The sequence below is a fragment of the Barbus barbus genome (genome assembly GCF_936440315.1).
Source record: "Barbus barbus genome assembly, chromosome: 16".
NCBI classification, from domain to species: Eukaryota; Metazoa; Chordata; class Actinopteri; order Cypriniformes; family Cyprinidae; genus Barbus; species Barbus barbus.
The window spans coordinates 3,361,258-3,380,366 of record NC_136744.1 but is presented as its reverse complement, the minus strand read 5'-3'; the positions used below and the strand labels follow the sequence as shown (position 1 = coordinate 3,380,366).

The window sequence follows — 19,109 nt, the reverse complement described above, 5'->3', positions numbered from 1 at the left end:
CAGATTCGTGACACTCTCTTGGAAAAATTGAGCACTGGGGGCCTGCTGATCGCTTGGAGCTCACATCACCGAAATCGGCAAAGCACATTTTCAAATAGGCGCTGTCTTTATAAATAAACCGCAGATTTGAGTTTTAAACACACTCTCGCCTGAAATACTTTTAAAACTACATTTCATGACACAATAACAGTAATATTGAGAAAAAAAAAATGATGTGAATATTATGGTGGTTGAAATACAATGCTGTGTGAACTCAACCAATCAGCATGTTCAGCACCCAAGTCCCACCCCCAAAAGTTCCAGACCTTTGAAAAAGTAGCCTACTACCTCGCGAGCAGGGACTTTCTGAGGCGCACATTTTTACCCGGAACTTTATTAAGATTCTGTTTCCTACGGTGGAAACACACAGGGTAGCGGCCCAAAGTCTCTAGTTCCTGGGGAAAGTTCCTGCTGTGGAAACGGGCTTATGTGAAATATTGATTAGGGCTAAAACTGTTATATAAACTTACCTGTACAGTATGTTATCTTACAACATTCTGTCTATAAAAAAAATAATAATAATCCATTACAACCTTGCTCCTGCCGAACCACTGTCCTGCAAAGTTTATTTTCAACCTACTTCAGCACACCTGCTTGGGTAGGTACTTCAGGTGTGTTTGATTAGGGTTGGAGGTAAACACTGGAGGAAAGTGTGTCCCCAGGAGCAGGGTTGAAGTAAAAAAAACACAAACAGTACCACAATATTAGAGTAATATTAATGCTGAAGTCCTCCAATTTCATTTTCAATATAATCAATAATTGAGATGAAGATGGCACCAGCTGCATTTGTAACAACACAAAAGAAAGTTAGTCTGCAGTGATATGGGAGAAATTAAATTAGCCTGTTTTAGTTACCTGGGTGAGAGGTCTGATATGTGGATATCATTCTGTTGGATACCACAATTGACCAATAAGAGCCAAGCATTCCAGATTGCTGTGAATAATCTTCAATAATCTTATACTACACATTCCTCTATAATAATTGTAAAAACATCCATTGTGTAAAGATTTCAATATAATTAGTTAATGACTATATCTTTTGACCACCACGGATTGGGCACTCACCTAAACAAGCCTCTTTAATTTCTGTCTTGTCTGTCCTCTGTATAATCTTCACCACAAATATCACAGCCAGCGGGGTGAGGAATGAAATTGCCTGTAAACAAAAAAGAACACAATATCTCTGCTGCATCCTATTTCACATAAACTCAACATGATTATGATAAAAAAAAAACTGCTTTTCTATCCAAAGGCTGATGGGCCTGACAAACGCAAAGTCTTCTTCTGCCACTTCGTTATGTGAATGTCTTTGTATCTTGAGATTATTTTCAAAATAAGTTAAGGCTCCTACACAAATGTTCTCAACCTCCACACTTTCGATGGACATCAGATACTGCTTTCTCAAAACAGATTGCACAAAAAGTGTTTTAATTTTCACTTGAAATTCCTGTTAATTTCAGTTTAGTCAATACGGAATTTAACAAAAGTGACCATTCAGTTTTTTGGCCTTTGAGAGACATATTTACAAAAGATTCTAAAGCTATACTGTGACATTCATGGGCCCATCCACAGAAAGTCCCTACAATGAGGGATACCAGCTGAAGCTGGTCAAAATTATTACTGGAATATGGTACAAAGTTTGCTGGTAAAAATTCACTAAAAATGATCCACTGGCAACTGCATTACGATAGAGGACAATGTTAAGGGGACAAATTTTATATAGAGGGAGCTCTGAGCAGAGACATCTTTATATGATCATAATGCTCATCATAAAGCCCAAAACTGCTTAAACTGATGGCTGCTTTTCATAAAAATTTCTTGACTTAAAGTAATTCTAAAGAAGGGTGAGATCATGCCTGTACATTTTACATCTCAATTATTGCTCTTTGCAGTACTGTATTTAAAAATAAACACCTATGAATATGGATCAAACAGTTTCTTACCACTTTTCCTTTCATCAATTTTAATTAATTTTAGACAAATTTATGTCGAACTTCATCTACAACAACAAAAAAGGTATTTGTAGCTTCCCAATTTTTTGCATTATTATTGGGCTTCTAAAATGAGAGCCATACTTTACTACAGTACTGTACTTTTCCCCCCTTAAAGGTAGTAAGGCTAGTGATTGCAAACTAGCTTTGAAAGCAAGATCCCCACACTTTGGATCTTACTGTGCTATAATGTCGTCACCTATGGCTCTGTCACAATAAAGGTTGTTGTGCAATGTTTAATATAAATGTAATTCATTTTTTTCTATTTATATTAATTTAAAGGGTTAGTTCACACCAAAATGAAAATTCTGTCATTAATTACTCACCCTCATGTAGTTCCAAACCCGTAAGTTCATCTTCGGAACACAAATTAAGATGTTTTTGATTAAATCAGAGAACTATCTGACCCTCCATAGACAGCAATGCAACTTCCGCCATTTTAGAGAGTATCACAATGCATACGCATGCTTTCCCCTAAGCATAAACAACGCTTATTATGTCAAACTGGCGGAAGATGTAACGAATAAAGTTTGTTTTGGAGAAGAATGTTTGAATAAATTGTTATTTTTGTTTTCTTTGGGCAAAAAAAGTATTCTCGCATTGCAAAACTGAAACTGAGTCACTGATGTCACATGGGCGGTTTAACAGATGTATTTACTACGTTTCTGAACCTGCGAACATTTCAATTGTGTTGCTGTCTATGGAGGGTCAGATAGCTCTCCAATTTCTTAAAAAATATCTTAATTTCTGTTCCGAAGATGAATGAAGGTCTTATGGGTTTGGAACGACATGAAGTTGAGTAACTAATGACAGAATTTGTATTTTGGGGTGAACTAACTCTTTAATACATAAAGATGTGTTTTTCCTCTCCTTTATGTGTATATGATATAGTTGCACATGACACTTCTGTATAATTAATGTGTGGTGGAAACATATAGGTATGACATTTTAATATTTTAGTAGTTAATTTTGTGTTATTTATTGTATTTTATTACAATGGATAATGAAATACCTTTATAACGACTTTTAATATACCATTAAAATATTCCAACAGAAGTGGTTAGTAAATAAGATACAGATTATGCAGTGATGATGACCAATAAGCAAAATAGGTGAGTTTGTTTGTTTGTTTTAACAATAATAATAAGGGTAACACTTTAAAATACTGATCCTTTGTTAATGAATAACTACACAGGAACAAGTCACTAATGCACCATTAACATTGTAGTAACTATTATTACCTAGCAAGAAACTATGATTATTGATTTAGTAAGTAATAGCGCTCAGTTGAAACTGGTAGTTCACTATTAGCTAATCAATAACTACTATTTTTTAATACATCCTGGAGAACTACTAAGTACTATTGTACACAGGTTCATAATTAATGTGAATTATGCATAATGTATAATTAATTCTAAAATGAAGAACATGGTAACCCACTAGTAATGACTCAAGAATTATCAAATTCTTCTAAAGGAACTACTAATTACTTGGATCGGTATTCTAAAGTGAAAAGCATCATAACTTCCTAATATTGACTGACGTCATTTTAAGCTTTTGAGATACAGTGCCCTCCATAAGTACTGGAACAGTAAAGACAAAGTTGCTCTGTTGGCTGTGGAGTCAAGACATTTGCAAATATGATTAAAAGATGAATATAAGACAAAACTACAGAATGACACATTTTATTATTAGCCGTTTCAACACATACATGTTTTACCAAATAAAAAGGACAGCACTTTTAGAGTTCATCCCACTCATTGATGTGAGCATAAGTATTGGGACAGTTCAACATAAGGCAGATATAAAAGATTAAAATCTATTATTTAGTTGCAGATCCCTTGCACACAATCACAGCAGTGAGTCTGTGACCCATAGACATCACCAGACTCTTGCTCTCATCTTTGAAATGCTTTTCCCAGCCTTTAATGCAGCCAATTCCAATTGTTGCTTGTTTTTGGGTGTTTCTGCCTTTACTCTCCTCTCCAGCTGGTGAAATTCATGTTCAATCAGATTTAAATCTGGAGATTGACTTGGGCAATCTAAGACTTTCCATTTCTTTGCCCTTATAAATTCCTTGACTGAACTGGCAGGGTGTTTTGGGTCATTGTCCTGATGCAATATGAAGCACTTCCCAATGCATCTGGTGGCATTTTCTTGAATATTGATGGGAAAGATGGTTTTGTACCCTTCCAAATTCATTCTGCTACTGTCATCATACATTAAGTCATCAGTAAAGTTGAGAGGACCTGTTCCAGAGACAGCCATGCATGCCCATGCCATGACACCACCTCCACCATGCTTTACAGATGAGGCTGTATGCTTGGGATCATTGCGGTTCCCTTTTGTTTCTCCACATTTTTGCTTTCCCATCACTTAGATAAAGGTTCATCTTTGTCTCATCGGTCCATAAACACAGTTCCAAAACTCTTCTGGCTCACCTTTGTGCTTTTTTGCAAACTCTAATCTTGCCTTTCTATGTTTGGTGCTGGTCAGAGGTTTGCATCTTGCTGTGTAGCATCTGTAATTCTGTGTCAAAGTCTCCTGAGGACAGTAGATTGTCAGAGCATCACCCCAGCTTTCTGGAAGTTGTTGGTGATTTTACAGACACGTATCTTAGGATTAATTTTCACAGCTTTTATGATTTGTCTGTCATCAACTACTGTTGTTTTCTCAGCCGATCAAGTAGTTGTTGGTTGCTGGTGTCGCTGGTGGTTTCCAAACTCTTGATTTCTCCATGCCCTTTGTTTTTGCTAGATCTCTAACTCACTTCCTCTTTTCTTTTAGCATCCAAATTGCTTGCTTTTCTCTCAAAGTCAGCTCTCTCGTCTTCATCCTGGTTTGTGTGTCTCATCATCGAATGCAAGATTCAGCAAAGTCTCTCAAGTTTTCTATGGTCTGGGGTCCTTTCCTCCAACAGCTAAATAACAGTAGTACTTTTTTTTTTTTTTTTTGGTAAGACTTGCAGTGTAAATGCAGCCTTAGTGTTCTAAGAATCTTTAGAAGTTTTTGCATCAATACCCAAATTATCATGCTCGAAGACAAAGAGTTGTAAACTTTCCTTCCTAAAGTGTAGATCTCCGTTGATTCTTCGACCCCCTCAGAGGTCTGACCTCGACAGAACTTAAAAGGGCTCACATCAGTTACCGCCTCCCAGTCTAGCATCTTTTAGATCCTGAGAAGATGGGGATGCTGAGGTAGAATTCTTCTGGACCCCTAAGTTTTGTGCCAGGCTGTGGCCTTGTCTTTCCATTCATCAAACATCCTTGAATTTCAGCTGATGTCTCTCGAGCTCTGCGCTCTTCTCTCATCACCTTCGTGGTGATTGGGAGCGTTTTCTCCCAGCTGGAGTCAAAATAACATCTTTGGCGTTCATCACCCTTCAAACCCGGAAGAACGTGATTGCAATTCCAACACCACCAAACCATCAAGCATTTCATCCAAGACTGCATCCAGAAGCTCGGTCAACGACCAAGGCAATGCAAGTATCGTACATTTAACTAAGTGAAACAGAGGTTTAGTATCAGCTGTAGAGCCCATTGTAAAACGGCGCTGATGGTTTCACTCAAAGGTTAACTGACTCCTTTTCATAGCTTCATTCCCTGTTTCTCTAATGGCTTCATTCATCCAATCTCACTTGCCCTTCCCCCATGTATGAGTGATTGTATGTTTGTTTGTTTAGATTAGTTATGTGTGTTAGCTTTTAGTTAATAAAACTTTTGTGCACAAATTACACAAGTTTCTGGTCCTGCTTGTGAATAATGTCCCTTTTACTATTCCGATCTAGCTACATGCTCTAATGCAGGGTTTCCCAAAGTGGGGTTCGCAGTGAGGGAATTGCAGGGGGTTCGTGAGTTGGTACATGGTTAGAGTGACCACCCGTCTCGCTTTGTGTTCTAGGCCTACCTCACAGCATTTTCACCCCTTGTCCGGCGCGTAGCATATTGAGAAAACGCCCCACATTTTCATCAGTCTGTTGATTTTTAATTGTCATATTAAGAAAACGTACATAGGGCCTACGTTCTTTTGCCTTTTTAAGAAAGCTTTTTATTTATTCTTTTTGCAGCGTAGTTTTCGCGCAAAGGACGAGTGGACCTCATTAAGTGATCTAGCACCACCAACGGAAATGATCAAGCGCACACGGAAAATCACAATATTCTCCATTCAGTTTAACCAATTAAAAAATCAAAACAACTTTCTTCTTATTTTAACTGTTTGTTTGAGGCGGATTCTATGGCGTTATTTTAATGACAAATGTCCAGAGCGCATTATTGTAATGCGAGGGCGCATCAAAATGCGTGAGCATTAATCTCTTCCCTCGCAGGTGGATTCTCTTCAATCTCACACAAAATAGACGCGCTTTTTCTTGCTTACTTGTGCGTGCTCAGAAACATAAATAAGCGCATATGACAACGGATGTAAATCAGTATTTACATAGCATACATGTAGTAAATGTATATGTCTCACACGTGTCCCGCATTATCCAGCAAAATTACATCTACTGTGCCACAACAGATCTATTGCCAGGTGGTCACCCTATACATGGTATACTAGTGTATACTTTATACCATGTATAGGGTGAATTATACCATTTATACCATTAGTGAATTAAAAAAAAAAAAAAAAAATATATATATATATATATATATATATATATATATATATATATATATATATATAATTAAATTAAAGAGTTTTTGCAAAGAAATGTTACAGGTTTATTCAAATGTCATATAAATGTAAAATCTTAAATGTATAAAAATAATTGATTAAATATATAATAATTATAATATAATAATAATTGAAAAAACATATGGTGGATTTTTTTTAATAAATTATAAATTACAGTAATATTAATTTTTATAATTTGTTGAGTGTAATAATAACAATAGCTATGTAAATATTACTGAAATTTTAAAATTTATAAAAATCACATAGAGACTGTGTCTGTTCCCCAAACTAGAAAATACAGAAAACATCCAAACCAAAGTAAGAGTAACAATTTAACTGATGTTCAACAAATAAAAAAACAGATATAATACAGATAAACAAATGATAAAGCTTGGCTTATTGAATATTAGATCCCTTTCTACAAAAGCACACTGTAGATGTGCTTTGTTGGACAGAAACCTGGCTAAAACCAGATGAATACATTACTTTAAACGAGTCTACCCCCCAAGATTACAGGTACAAACATGAATCGCGTCCAAAAGGTAAAGGTGGGAGGTGTTGCCACAATTTATAGCAATATTTTCAGTATTTCTCAGAGGTCGGGTTTCAAGTGTAATTTGTTCAAAGTAATGGGGCTTCATATAACGTTATCCAAAGAAGCAAGTGTTAATGATAAATCCCCTGCGATGTTTGTACTGGCTACTCTATACAGGCCACCAGGGCACCATACAGACTTTATTAAAGAATTTGCTAATTTTCTATCTGAGGTAGTGCTGGCTGCAGATAAAGTCCTAATTGCTGGTGATTTTAATATCCATGTTGATAATGAAAGAGATTCGTTGGGATCAGCATTTATAGAGATTCTAAACTCCATTGGTGTTAAACAACACGTTTCAGGACCTACTCATTGTAGAAATAATACTCTAGATTTAATATTGTCATATGGAATTGATGTCAGTGGCGTTGAAATACTGCAGCAGAGCGATGATATCTCAGATCATTATCTAGTTTCGTGTATATTCCATATAGCTAAAGCTGTAAAGCCAACTCCTTGTTACAAATATGGTAGAATAATCACTTCTACCACAAAAGACTACTTTATAAATAATCTTCCAGACTTATCTCAATTCCTCAGCATATCCAATAGCTCAGAACAACTTGATGATGTAACAGAAACTATTGACTCTCACTTTTCTAGCACTTTAGATACGGTTGATCCTTTACGCTTTAGGAAGATTAAGGAAAAGAGTCCAACCATGGTATAATGAGCACATTCGGGCCGTAAAGAGAGTAGCCCGGAAAATGGAGCGCAGCTGGAGAAAAACTAAATTAGAGGTATTTCGTATTGCTTGGCGGGAAAGTACCCTATCATACAGAAACGCATTAAAAACTGCTAGATCTGCTTACTTTACGTCTCATTTAGAAGAAAACAAACACAACCCCAAGTATTTATTTAATACAGTGGCTAAATTAACAAAAGGTGCAGGTGCAGACATTAGCCTGCAGCACAGTAATAATGACTTTATGAACTACTTTACTCCCAAGATCGAAACTATTAGAGATAAAATTGTAACCATGCAGCTGTCAGCCACAGTATCGCATCAGATAGTGAACTATAGATCCCCTGAGGAACAATTCCACTCTTTCTCTTCTATTGGAAATGAAGAATTATATAAACTTGTTAAATCATCTAAACCAACAACCTGTATTTTAGATCCTGTTCCATCAAAGCTCCTAAAAGAGGTGCTTCCAGAAGTAATAGATCCTCTTCTGAATATTATTAATTCATCATTGTCATTAGGATATGTCCCAAAAACCTTCAAACTGGCTGTTATTAAGCCTCTCATTAAAAAAACACAACTTGACCGCAAATAATTAATTAATTACAGACCGATCTCGAAACTCCCTTTTCTGTCAAAGATATTAGAAAAGGTAGTATCATCACAACTATGTTCCTTCTTAGAGAAAAATTATATATGTGAGGATTTCCAGTCAGGTTTTAGACCATATCATAGTACTGAGACTGCTCTCATTAGAGTTACAAACGACCTGCTTTTATCATCTGATCGTGGTTGTATCTCTCTATTAGTGCTACTGGATCTTAGCGCCGCATTTGACACTATTAACCACAACATTCTTTTAAATAGATTAGAAAATTATGTTGTCATTAGAGGAAGTGCACTGGCATGGTTCAAATCGTACTTATCTGACCTCCATCAATTTGTGGCAGTAAATGAAGAGGTATCATATCAATCACAAGTGCAGTATGGAGTACCTCGAGGCTCAGTACTTGGCCCCTTACTTCCCACGCTTTACAGGTTACCCATGGGATATATCATTAGGAAACATTGTGTTAGCTTTCACTGTTATGCTGATGATACCCAGCTCTATATTTCTTTGCGACCTGATGAAACTTACCAATTTGCAAAACTAACGGAATGTATAGTTGATACAACTGGATGACTAGCAATTTCTTACAGCAAAAACAAACAAAAAAGTAATACTACGGCTCCGTGTATTAAATGCCGCTCCATTTGAAAACAGGTGATGGAGATTTAGCGCTAATCAAGGAACCGGCTTTACTGACGAGATGCGCATGCAACCAGATGCGATATATCGCCCATCCCTACTTGAGGCTAGATTATTGTAATGCTTTATTGGGTGGTTGCTGTTGTTTTTGATTATGCAAGACAGGTAACAGAGAAACACATTTCCATTCCGTCGCAGTTATTTCCCACCCCAACAATAGAACATCACTCTCTTCTCTCCTATAGAAATACACAAAATTCTCATACAAGAGACAATTTAAATGCAAAACAAAAAAAAAAGCCGTTGTTCACTGACAAGCTACGCAATATCGCTTTCATTATTACAGATATATCGCCTTCGACAATGAACGCAAATTGCGTAGCTTGTCAGTGAACTACGGCTCCGTGTATTAAATGCCGCTCCATTTGAAAACAGGTGATGGAGATTTAGCGCTAATCAAGGAACCGGCTTTACTGACGAGATGCGCATGCAACCAGATGCGATATATCGCCCATCCCTACTTGAGGCTAGATTATTGTAATGCTTTATTGGGTGGTTGCTCTGCACGTTTAATAAACAAACTCCAGCTGGTTCAAAATGCAGCAGCTAGAGTTTTTACTAGAACCAGGAAGTATGACCAAATTAGCCCGGTTCTGTCAACACTGCACTGGCTCCCTATTAAACATCGTATAAATTTTAAGATCTTGCTAATTACCTATAAAGCCCTGAATGGTTTGGCACCTCAGTATTTGAGTGAGCTCTTATCGCATTATAGTCCTTCACGTCCGCTGCGACCTCAAAACTCTGGCCATTTGATAATACCTAGAATATCAAAATCAACTGCGGGCGGGAGATCGTTCTCCTATTTAGCGCCCAAACTCTGGAACAATCTACCTAATACTGTTCGGGAAGCAGACACACTCTGTCAGTTTAAATCTAGATTAAAGACCCATCTCTTTAACCTGGTTTACACATAATACACTATAATATCGCATTTCTATAATTCAAATCCGTTAAAGGATTGTTAGGCGGCATTAATTAGGTCAACCGGAACCGGGAACACTTCCCAAAACACCTGATGTACTTGTTACATTGTTAGAAGAATGGCATCTACGCTAATATTAGTCTGTTTCTTTCTTATTCCGAGGTCACCATAGCCACCCAGATACAGACTGTATCTAGATCGGATGGTGGATCAGCAGCTAGAGATGACCTCTACAGCCAGGACACCTAGATGAGCCCCAGAGACTGATCCCCAGTGAAGACCCTGTCTCCAAGACGGCCATCGGGACAAGACCACAGGAACCAGATGAGTCCTTTGCACAATCTGATTCTGCTTTAGCCTAGATTTAAACTGCAGATTTACTTGATTTCAACAAACTATTTCCCCATCTAAATACTGTAAAGCTGATATAAAGCCACCCAGCTTTTTGAATTGTTAAAAGCGCTATACAAATAATATTGACTTGACAGCCAGTTGAACAAAGAATGTTCTCATAAGTGTTATTGAAACGCAGCATCGAGAGTAGCTTTTGATAAGGAACATACTAAACCCAACAAATCAGTGCAAAATAACAAAAGTGCATCTCTGAAGCTACTCATCATTAGGTGTATGAAAGCAGTGTGTAAAATGGAAGATTACTTCACAATTAAAGAAGCTGGACAATTAATTCATAATTAAAGAAAGACAATCATGCAAAACACATCTAAAATTTCCTTAAGAGAATACAAAATATTACTATTTTGTTAATACTTACTATTTAAAAATCTAAAACAGCCAAAGCACATAGTGAGTGAAATATTCCCAGGCTGGATTTCAAGATGCTAAATGTGTTTATCAGAGGTAAAGTGGTGCAGTCTTATTGGTATCTGAAAGTATGATGAAATTAGCCATAATATTTAATAAAACATAGCAACATGCAGAGTTGTGTGAATGATGAATACTGTGTGTGGATTTCACAGATTTCATCACTATGTACAGATATAATTGCACATGACACTTCTGTATAAATAATGTGTGGTGGAAACGTATTGGTATGGCATTTTTTTTTGTTTTGAACAATGTGTTTATTGTTTTTGATTATGCAAGACAGGTAACAGAGAAACACATTTCCATTCCGTCGCAGTTATTTCCCACCCCAACAATAGAACATCACTCTCTTCTCCCCTATAGAAATACACAAAATTCTCATACAAGAGACAATTTAAATGCAAAACAAATATTGTAAGGTACCCAAAAACCAAATATACATTACTGTACTTTACACATAAAAGTTAAATTTTCCAACAAAACAAAACGAAAAAAAAAAAAAAACGAAAAAAAACACTATACATAGTTACACCTCCTGTAATAAATGACCAATATTATTGTTGTTAAACGGCTTCCATATTTCTTCATATACATCCATTTTGTTTTTAATAAAATATGTTATTTTTTCCATGGCCATACACTGTGCCATGGCATTAATCCAAGTTCCAATAAATGGTGGATCAGGCCTTTTCCAGCTAAGAGCTATCATTGTTTTAGCTTGTAATATAGCATAATCTATGAATTTGCGCTGCTGAAGATTTAGTTTAAGGTTCTTTGGATATAAATGTAGCAAAATCATTTTTGCATCTAGGGGAATATTCAAGGGTACAATTATCTTTGTAATATTAATCACTTCCACCCAAAAGTCTCTAATAATGTTGCATTCCCAAACACAATGCACAAATGAACCCTGAGCCTCTCTGCATTTAAAGCATGTATCAGGAATATTTTTATTAAACCTATTTAGTTTGACAGGAGTTATGTAAGTCTGCATCAACCAGTGAAGTAGTTTTAAGCTAATGCTACCTAACTGTTTCTGAGAGTTTTTACCGACTTGTCTCCATTCATCCTCAGATATATCCTCATTCAATCCCATCTTCCATAATTCAACTTTCGGGGTTGTTGATTCAGTAGACCCTGATACAAGCCAGTTGTAAAAAACTGATATTAATCCTTTATTATTGCATTTCTTAGTAATTAATTCCTCCAAAGAAGAAAGTACTGGCAAGTTTAATGATTGGTTCTGCATAGAAAGAACAAACTCCTTATCTGTAAGTATTTAAAGAAATGTTTTCTTGGAATATTATACTTAGTAGATATCTGCTCAAACGACATCAACATTCCCTCCTCAAAAAGATCACTAATTTTGCTTAATCCCTTTTCAACCCACAACCGGAATCCTGAGTCCTTCGTGCCTGGTTTGAATAATGTGTTGCCCCAAATGGGACTATACTGGGATAAAGAGTCAGCTATTTTCATGTACTCTCTAACTTCATACCATACTCCAATCATATTACAAACTATGGGGTGCGTGGTGACTGTTTTCAGTTGTTTAAACTTATCTGAATATATATACAAGTTTAAAGGCAACGCAAAACCACATGACTCCATATCCACCCAGGATGGTTTATTTCCAGAGGAAAAATAAAACATTATTGTTCTTAATTGTGCAGCTAAATAGTACCAGTACAGGTTGGGACATTTTAATCCTCCAGTGTCAAATGGAAGATAAAGAAGAGAAAGACGAACTCGAGGACATTTCTTGTTCCAAATAAATTTCCTGAATAATGAGTTAATCTTTGAGAACACTCCAGCTGGTGGCGCCAAGGGGATATTTTGGAATAAATACATGAATTTAGGCAAAATATTCATCTTCAATATATTTATCCTTCCTATCAATGAAATTGGAAAAGATAACCATCTCTCCAGATCTTTAGATGTTGATTCCATTATAACATTATAATTTGTAGAAATTATATTTTCTAATTGGGGAACAATTTTGATACCCAAATATGTAAAGCTGGGTGATAATTTCAAGGTAAATAAATGTGATGTATTTGGACAGCTATCTTTATTAAGCAGCAATAACGATGACTTTGATGTGTTCACTTTATATCCCGATATATTTCCGAATTGATTGATCAGATCTAAAAGTGCTGGTACAGAGGCGTTTAATTGTTTTAGGAATAACACTACATCATCAGCGAATAAAGCTATTTTATGTTCCTTGCCACCCATTTTAATCCCTTGTATGTGGTTGTTAGCTCTTACGGTTATTGCTAGCGGTTCTATAGCCAAAATGAATAAAAGTGGGGACAATGGTGAGCCTTGAGGGCAACCTCTTGTAATATTAAATGGCTCAGAAATCATCGCATTGGTTAAAACTTCAGCCACTGGGTTGGAATGTAATAATTTGATCCAATGTAAAAAGGAGTTTCCAAATCCGAATTTTATGAGAACGTCAAAGAGATAAGCCCATTCGATCCTATCGAAAGCCTTCTCCGCGTCGAGCGGATTTTACATATTAGATTTTACATATTATTTTGGTATCTGTGTTTATCAGACTAATAGGTCGCATATTTCCACACTTTGTATTCGGTTTTCCTGGTTTTGGTAAAAGAATGATCAAAGCCTCTCTATAACATTCTATATACATATCATGGAGTGGCTTAACCATTTTATCACTGAAATATTTAAATAGGTCGATGGGCAGGCCATCAGGTCCTGCTGTTTTACCACCTTTTAAAGTCTTTATAGCCTCCATAATTTCATCTGCCGTAATCTCACCATCTAATTCAATTTTAAATTCCTCAGATATTTTAGGAATGTTGAAATTATCAAAAAACGTGGAGTGGGCATCAGTCGTGGCCTTACATTCAGAGCAATATAGCTTTTCGTAGAAGTTTCTAAACGCTTTATTAATTTCCATCGGATCTACAGTCATATTTCCATTTTCATCTTCAATACTAGTAATTGCTCTTTCTGATTCCTGTTGTTTTATACGCCAAGCAAGAAGTCTGCCTGGTCTTTCTCCCTGATCGGAAAATTGCTGCTTTAATCTTAATAAATTGGCCGCTGCTTTTTCATGTTTTTTTTTCATTATATTGGGTTCTTAACAATAGCAATTCTTTTAAAACATTATCAGTATGTTGGCCTGCTTGTAAACATTTTTCCTCGAGTAAGCGAATTTTTGTTTCAAGTGTTTTATATTTCTCCTGTTTCTCTTTTGTCTTCCTACTCGTATAGCTTATAATTTGTCCTCGTATAAAGGCCTTAAAGGCTTCCCATCTGATTATAGCTGATGTTTGGGTGGTGTTATGTTCAAAATAGTAATCAATTTGTTCCCCTAAGAACTCAAGAAATCTTTTGTCTTGCATCCAGTGTATTTGAAATCTCCATTTAGTACGATTATGAGAAAACTTTGGTTCAACATATTTCAAAGATACAAGAGCATGGTCTGAAATAAGAATACTACTATATTGACAATTTCTGATACATGAAATTAGTTCAGCTGATATCAGAAAGTAATCTATTCTTGAGTATCCTTTAGAAGTACTCGACCAACATGAATATTCCCTTTTTATTGGGTTTTGAGCCCTCCATATATCCACCAGGTTAAGTTCCTTTATAAAATGTTGTAAAGCTTTTCTTGACCTTACATGGGTGTTATCAATACCAGATGACCGGTCCTTACTGGGCTGCAAAACACAATTGAAATCTGATTTCTGAAATCACCTGTCATAATGTGTTTTCCGGGCATTGTGGAGATTCTCAAAAATAAATCATTATAAAAATCTGCATTATCATCATTAGGTCCATATACATTAACCAGATTAATCCGAGTTGATAGAATGTTTCCCTGTACAATCAAAAATCTACCTTTGGGGTCTTTAGTTATTGTATCAATGCGCAAAGGAATAGACTTATGTATCATAGTTATAACTCCTCTGGAATTCGAATAGTAAGCTGAAGACAATACCTGACCTGGCCATCTACGCTTAATTTTGATTATCTCATGATCTAACTTGTGTTTCCTGCAGGAACACAATTTTGGCTCTTATCTGTTTTATTCTACCCATTACTTGTTTTATTTTAGTAAGTTTACGTAGGCCTCTACAATTCCAAGATACACATTCAACCAAAACGTCTGTCATTTGTTATAATGTCATAATTAACATAAAGAGAGGTAAATTACCTTAGTGCAAGAATAGCAATAAAAACCTATAAAGTGTACCATTTGAAATAAAACCCAAAACGAAAAGGAAGAGAGCGACCCACCCAGAACCCAGGCCTGACTCACTAGAACATACAGGCTCCCCCAAACCCCTAAATAACTTCCCTCCATTATCGGGAATAGGTCCACACTATACTGAGGAACTATTCTCCTGTAAACCAAAACTCAGCTCAATTACTTGTCTATGTAGAAAAAATAATCCAGATAAGATCAACTGAAAATAAAATGTGTGTCATACTACATGCACGTACTTTTCAGCACTCACGTAAGAAGCACCTAATTGCACTTTAAGAAGAAACCAAAAGAAAAAACTAAATAAAATATATCTTTAAACAGGACTTATTAAAACTTTATATTAGTATTTTAAGAGAATCAAGTCTGTAAGTAGTACGATGTCACGTTTCCAGCAGAATTAGGCCCTGCATACCTCTTAGTTTCCAGCAGCCACATCTGAAGAGATTTTAAGTTCAATAAAAGTTCTCATCAAGTCACACTTAATTTAGTCATCCTCAGTCACTGGCTCCAGTTTCTTGATGTACTTATTCACGTCCGCTGGTGTATTGAAGACGACAATGCGGTTATCGTTGGTCAACAGGAGCTGTGCGGGGTATATTACCCGGTGCTTATCCAGACCGAGTTCCCGTAACCGCTTCCTCACGCCGTCGTAACTCCTCTGTTGCTTATACACCTCCGTTGGCAGGTCAGGAAGAAATCTTATTTTGTTGTTTTGGTACATCACCTCTTTCTGTACCCGCGCAGCTTTCAAGATATTTTCTCTGTCCTTGTAGTTTAAACACTTGATGATGATAGTTCTCGGATACGTAGTGGAACTTTGGCTCGCTGTTATCCGGTGCGCTCTCTCCAAAACCGGCGGCGTTATCTTCAGAGTATCCGCTATCCATTTTTCCATAAAGGAACAGGTATCATTGCCTTCTACTTTCTCGGGTATGCCCAGTACACGCAGGTTATTACGTCTACTCCTCCTTTCTAAGTCTTCGACTTTGTTATTGAGGTTTTTTGTCTTGTTCTCAAGATTTTCGATTTTGTATCTCGTCTTCTGCCGTAGATATTCGCATTTCGGCCTCCATGATACGCCCACTACAGTCTTTCACGTCCGTTTGGACAATTCTTATTTCCGTCAGTACACCGTAAATTTTGAATGAATGAATGATGCATTTATATAGCGCTTTATTGTGTATTGCTGTACACCCAAAGCGCTTTACAATCATGTGGGGGGTCTCTCCTCAACCACCACCAGTGTGCAGCATCCACTTGGATGATGCGACGGCAGCCACAGGACAACGGCGCCAGTGCGCTCACCACACACCAGCTACAGGTGGAGAGGAGAGAGAGTCATAGAGCCAATCAAGTGTATGGGGATTATTAGGAGGCCATGATAGACAAGGGCCAGTAGAGGGAATTTGGCCAGGACACCGGGGTTACACCCCTACTCTTTACGAGAAGTGCCATGGGATTTTTAATGACCACAGAGTGTCAGGACCTCGGTTTAACGTCTCATCCGAAAGGCGGTGCTTTTTTGACAGTATAGTGTCCCCGTGACTATACCGGGGCGTTAGGACCCACACAGAGGACCCCCACAGGGTGAGCACCCCCTGCTGGCCTCACTAACACCTCTTCCAGCAGCAACCTAGTTTTCACCAGAGGTCTCCCATCCAGGTACTGACCAGGCTCAACCCTGCTTAGCTTCAGTGGGCAACCGGTCTTGGGCTGCAGGGTGATATGGCTGTGGCCATATTTTGTGTTAAAGTCTTGTTTGAATGAGGTTATGGCAAGCATGAGGTCCTTTGTTGATGGATTTTCCATGTTTATGACTTGTTCAGCGTCCGCGGACACGTCAGCGTGTGCCTGCTCCGGTGAGCATGGCTCCCCTTCAGCTAGCTCCTGGCCTGCATCCTCGCAGCTCTCCCTCGTTTTCTTCTCCTTAGCCGCATTTTTTGGCATGTTTGAAGTGATTTACACTTATGCTTACAGTTTTGTCTCTTTATATGACCTCTCTCTGGAATATTATGCAGGATTTATTGAAAAGCAATTGAGCACGAGGAAAACGCGTCTGCTCACCTTGCCGCCATACCCGGAAGTCTGGTATGGCATTTTAATAGTTACTTTTGTGTTATTTATTGTATTGTATAACAATGGATAATGAAATACTTTGATAATGGCTTTTAATACACCTTTAAAGTATACCAACATAAGTGGTTAGTAAATAAAACAGATTATGCAGTGGTGCAGTCTTATTGGTATCTGAAAGCATAATCAGATTAGCCATAATATTTAATAAAACATTGCAACATGCAAAGGCCTGTGAATGATGAATTCTGTAAAGGTGTGGATTTCACAGATTTCATCACTATAGCCATTATGAGTGCACGCTTGTTTTGAAATGTGCTGAATGATGTATACTTACAAACATGACTCTCTTTGGGATGTGGTCTGATTCCACCAGAGGGTTCTTGTATAGCCATAGTTCCTCAGGTTGAATAAATCTTTCAAAAGGCTCCAGGAACTCTGTGAACCTAAATAAAGGCAGAGATAATGAGTCCATGCAGGATTCCTTAAATCCGACAATGAGCAAGCTAAACAAGGTCTTCAGATTTATTAGAAAATTACAGGCAGGTAAGTTTGATTTGAATTTGCAGGATAGTGGCCCTAACTGAGGAACCCTGTTATACACATTTTACTCATTGTAATCCACATAAACTTCCAGTGAGTGGTTTTGTATGGATGAGTGGGTTTCAGTGATCATCACAGAGAAAGAACCAACCGTGAAAAAGAGATCTAAGCCTTATCCACTTTATTTTTAACATAAGAGTAGGCATAGTCAAGTCAAGTCACCTTTATTTATATAGCAGCGCTTTTAACAATACAGATTGTGTCAAAGCACTTAACAGTATCAAATTGGTTGATAGAGTGTCAGTAATGTATAGAAATAAGATTAAACACTCAATTTTAAGTTAAGGCATTTCATTATTGAATTCAGAGATGCCATTGTCTAGCTCAGTTTAGTTTAAATAGTATCTGCAAAATCAAACTGACGATAATAACTAGAAATTAAGTGTTCCTAATTGAGCAAACCAGAGGCGACAGCGGCAAGGAACCAAAGCTCCCTCTGTGACAGAATGGAGAAAAAAACCTTGGGAGAAACCAGACTCAGTCGGGGGGCCAGTTCTCCTCTGGCCAGGAGATTATTGTTTATTTATTGTTTACTTATTGTTTTAATTACAATTTTAAATGTATAAATGTATTATATTTTTATGTTATATTATTACGATTTCTAACAATAATAGTATTATGTAGTTAAGTATTTTATTATATTTTTAGTTATTTTCTTTTATTTTTAGTTTTATCGCATTTAAGTCGAGCATAGATTTAACTTGAACATAGATGTGCAATGCTTGCCGTGTCAGTCGTTTCCAGTTATTTTAGCTGTACAAAAATTCTCCATTATGTTGCTAGACACGGCAAACTGATATTTATTATATTATTTCATTTTATGATCATAATCATGCACTCTAGGTCTTTTTTTTTTTTTTCTTCTTTCTTAATGACACACTTTATTATTCCTCTATTTAGGGACTGCTAGCAGCTAATGATGTGGATATTCCCAGGGAATGCATAGAACAATAAAATGTTTGCAATTCAAGTTGCTTTGGTTGAAAGCATCTGCCAAATGCATAAATGCACATGTAAAATATTCGTATGAGTCAGAGAGAACCAGAGGGGACAGTGCGATATCTGACGAGTCGCAAACAGATCCACGTGAGCCTGGCCAAAAACTCTCCATATCTGCTTCACCACTTCTGGGTGAAGCATCCAT

General features: G+C 37.0%; 1 protein-coding gene across 1 annotated transcript in view; it reads right to left on the bottom strand.

The window, feature by feature from the left end:
* plpp4 (phospholipid phosphatase 4) overlaps positions 1-19,109 on the bottom strand; it is a gene marked incomplete at both ends in the record, with an annotated part of 117,946 nt that overhangs the window by 41,052 nt on the left and 57,785 nt on the right. Inside the window, 2 exons of the mRNA XM_079436453.1 lie at positions 1,105-1,195; positions 17,700-17,808. Coding sequence (XP_079292579.1) covers positions 1,105-1,195; positions 17,700-17,808 — 200 coding nt within the window. The remainder of the gene's footprint in view (positions 1-1,104; positions 1,196-17,699; positions 17,809-19,109) is intronic.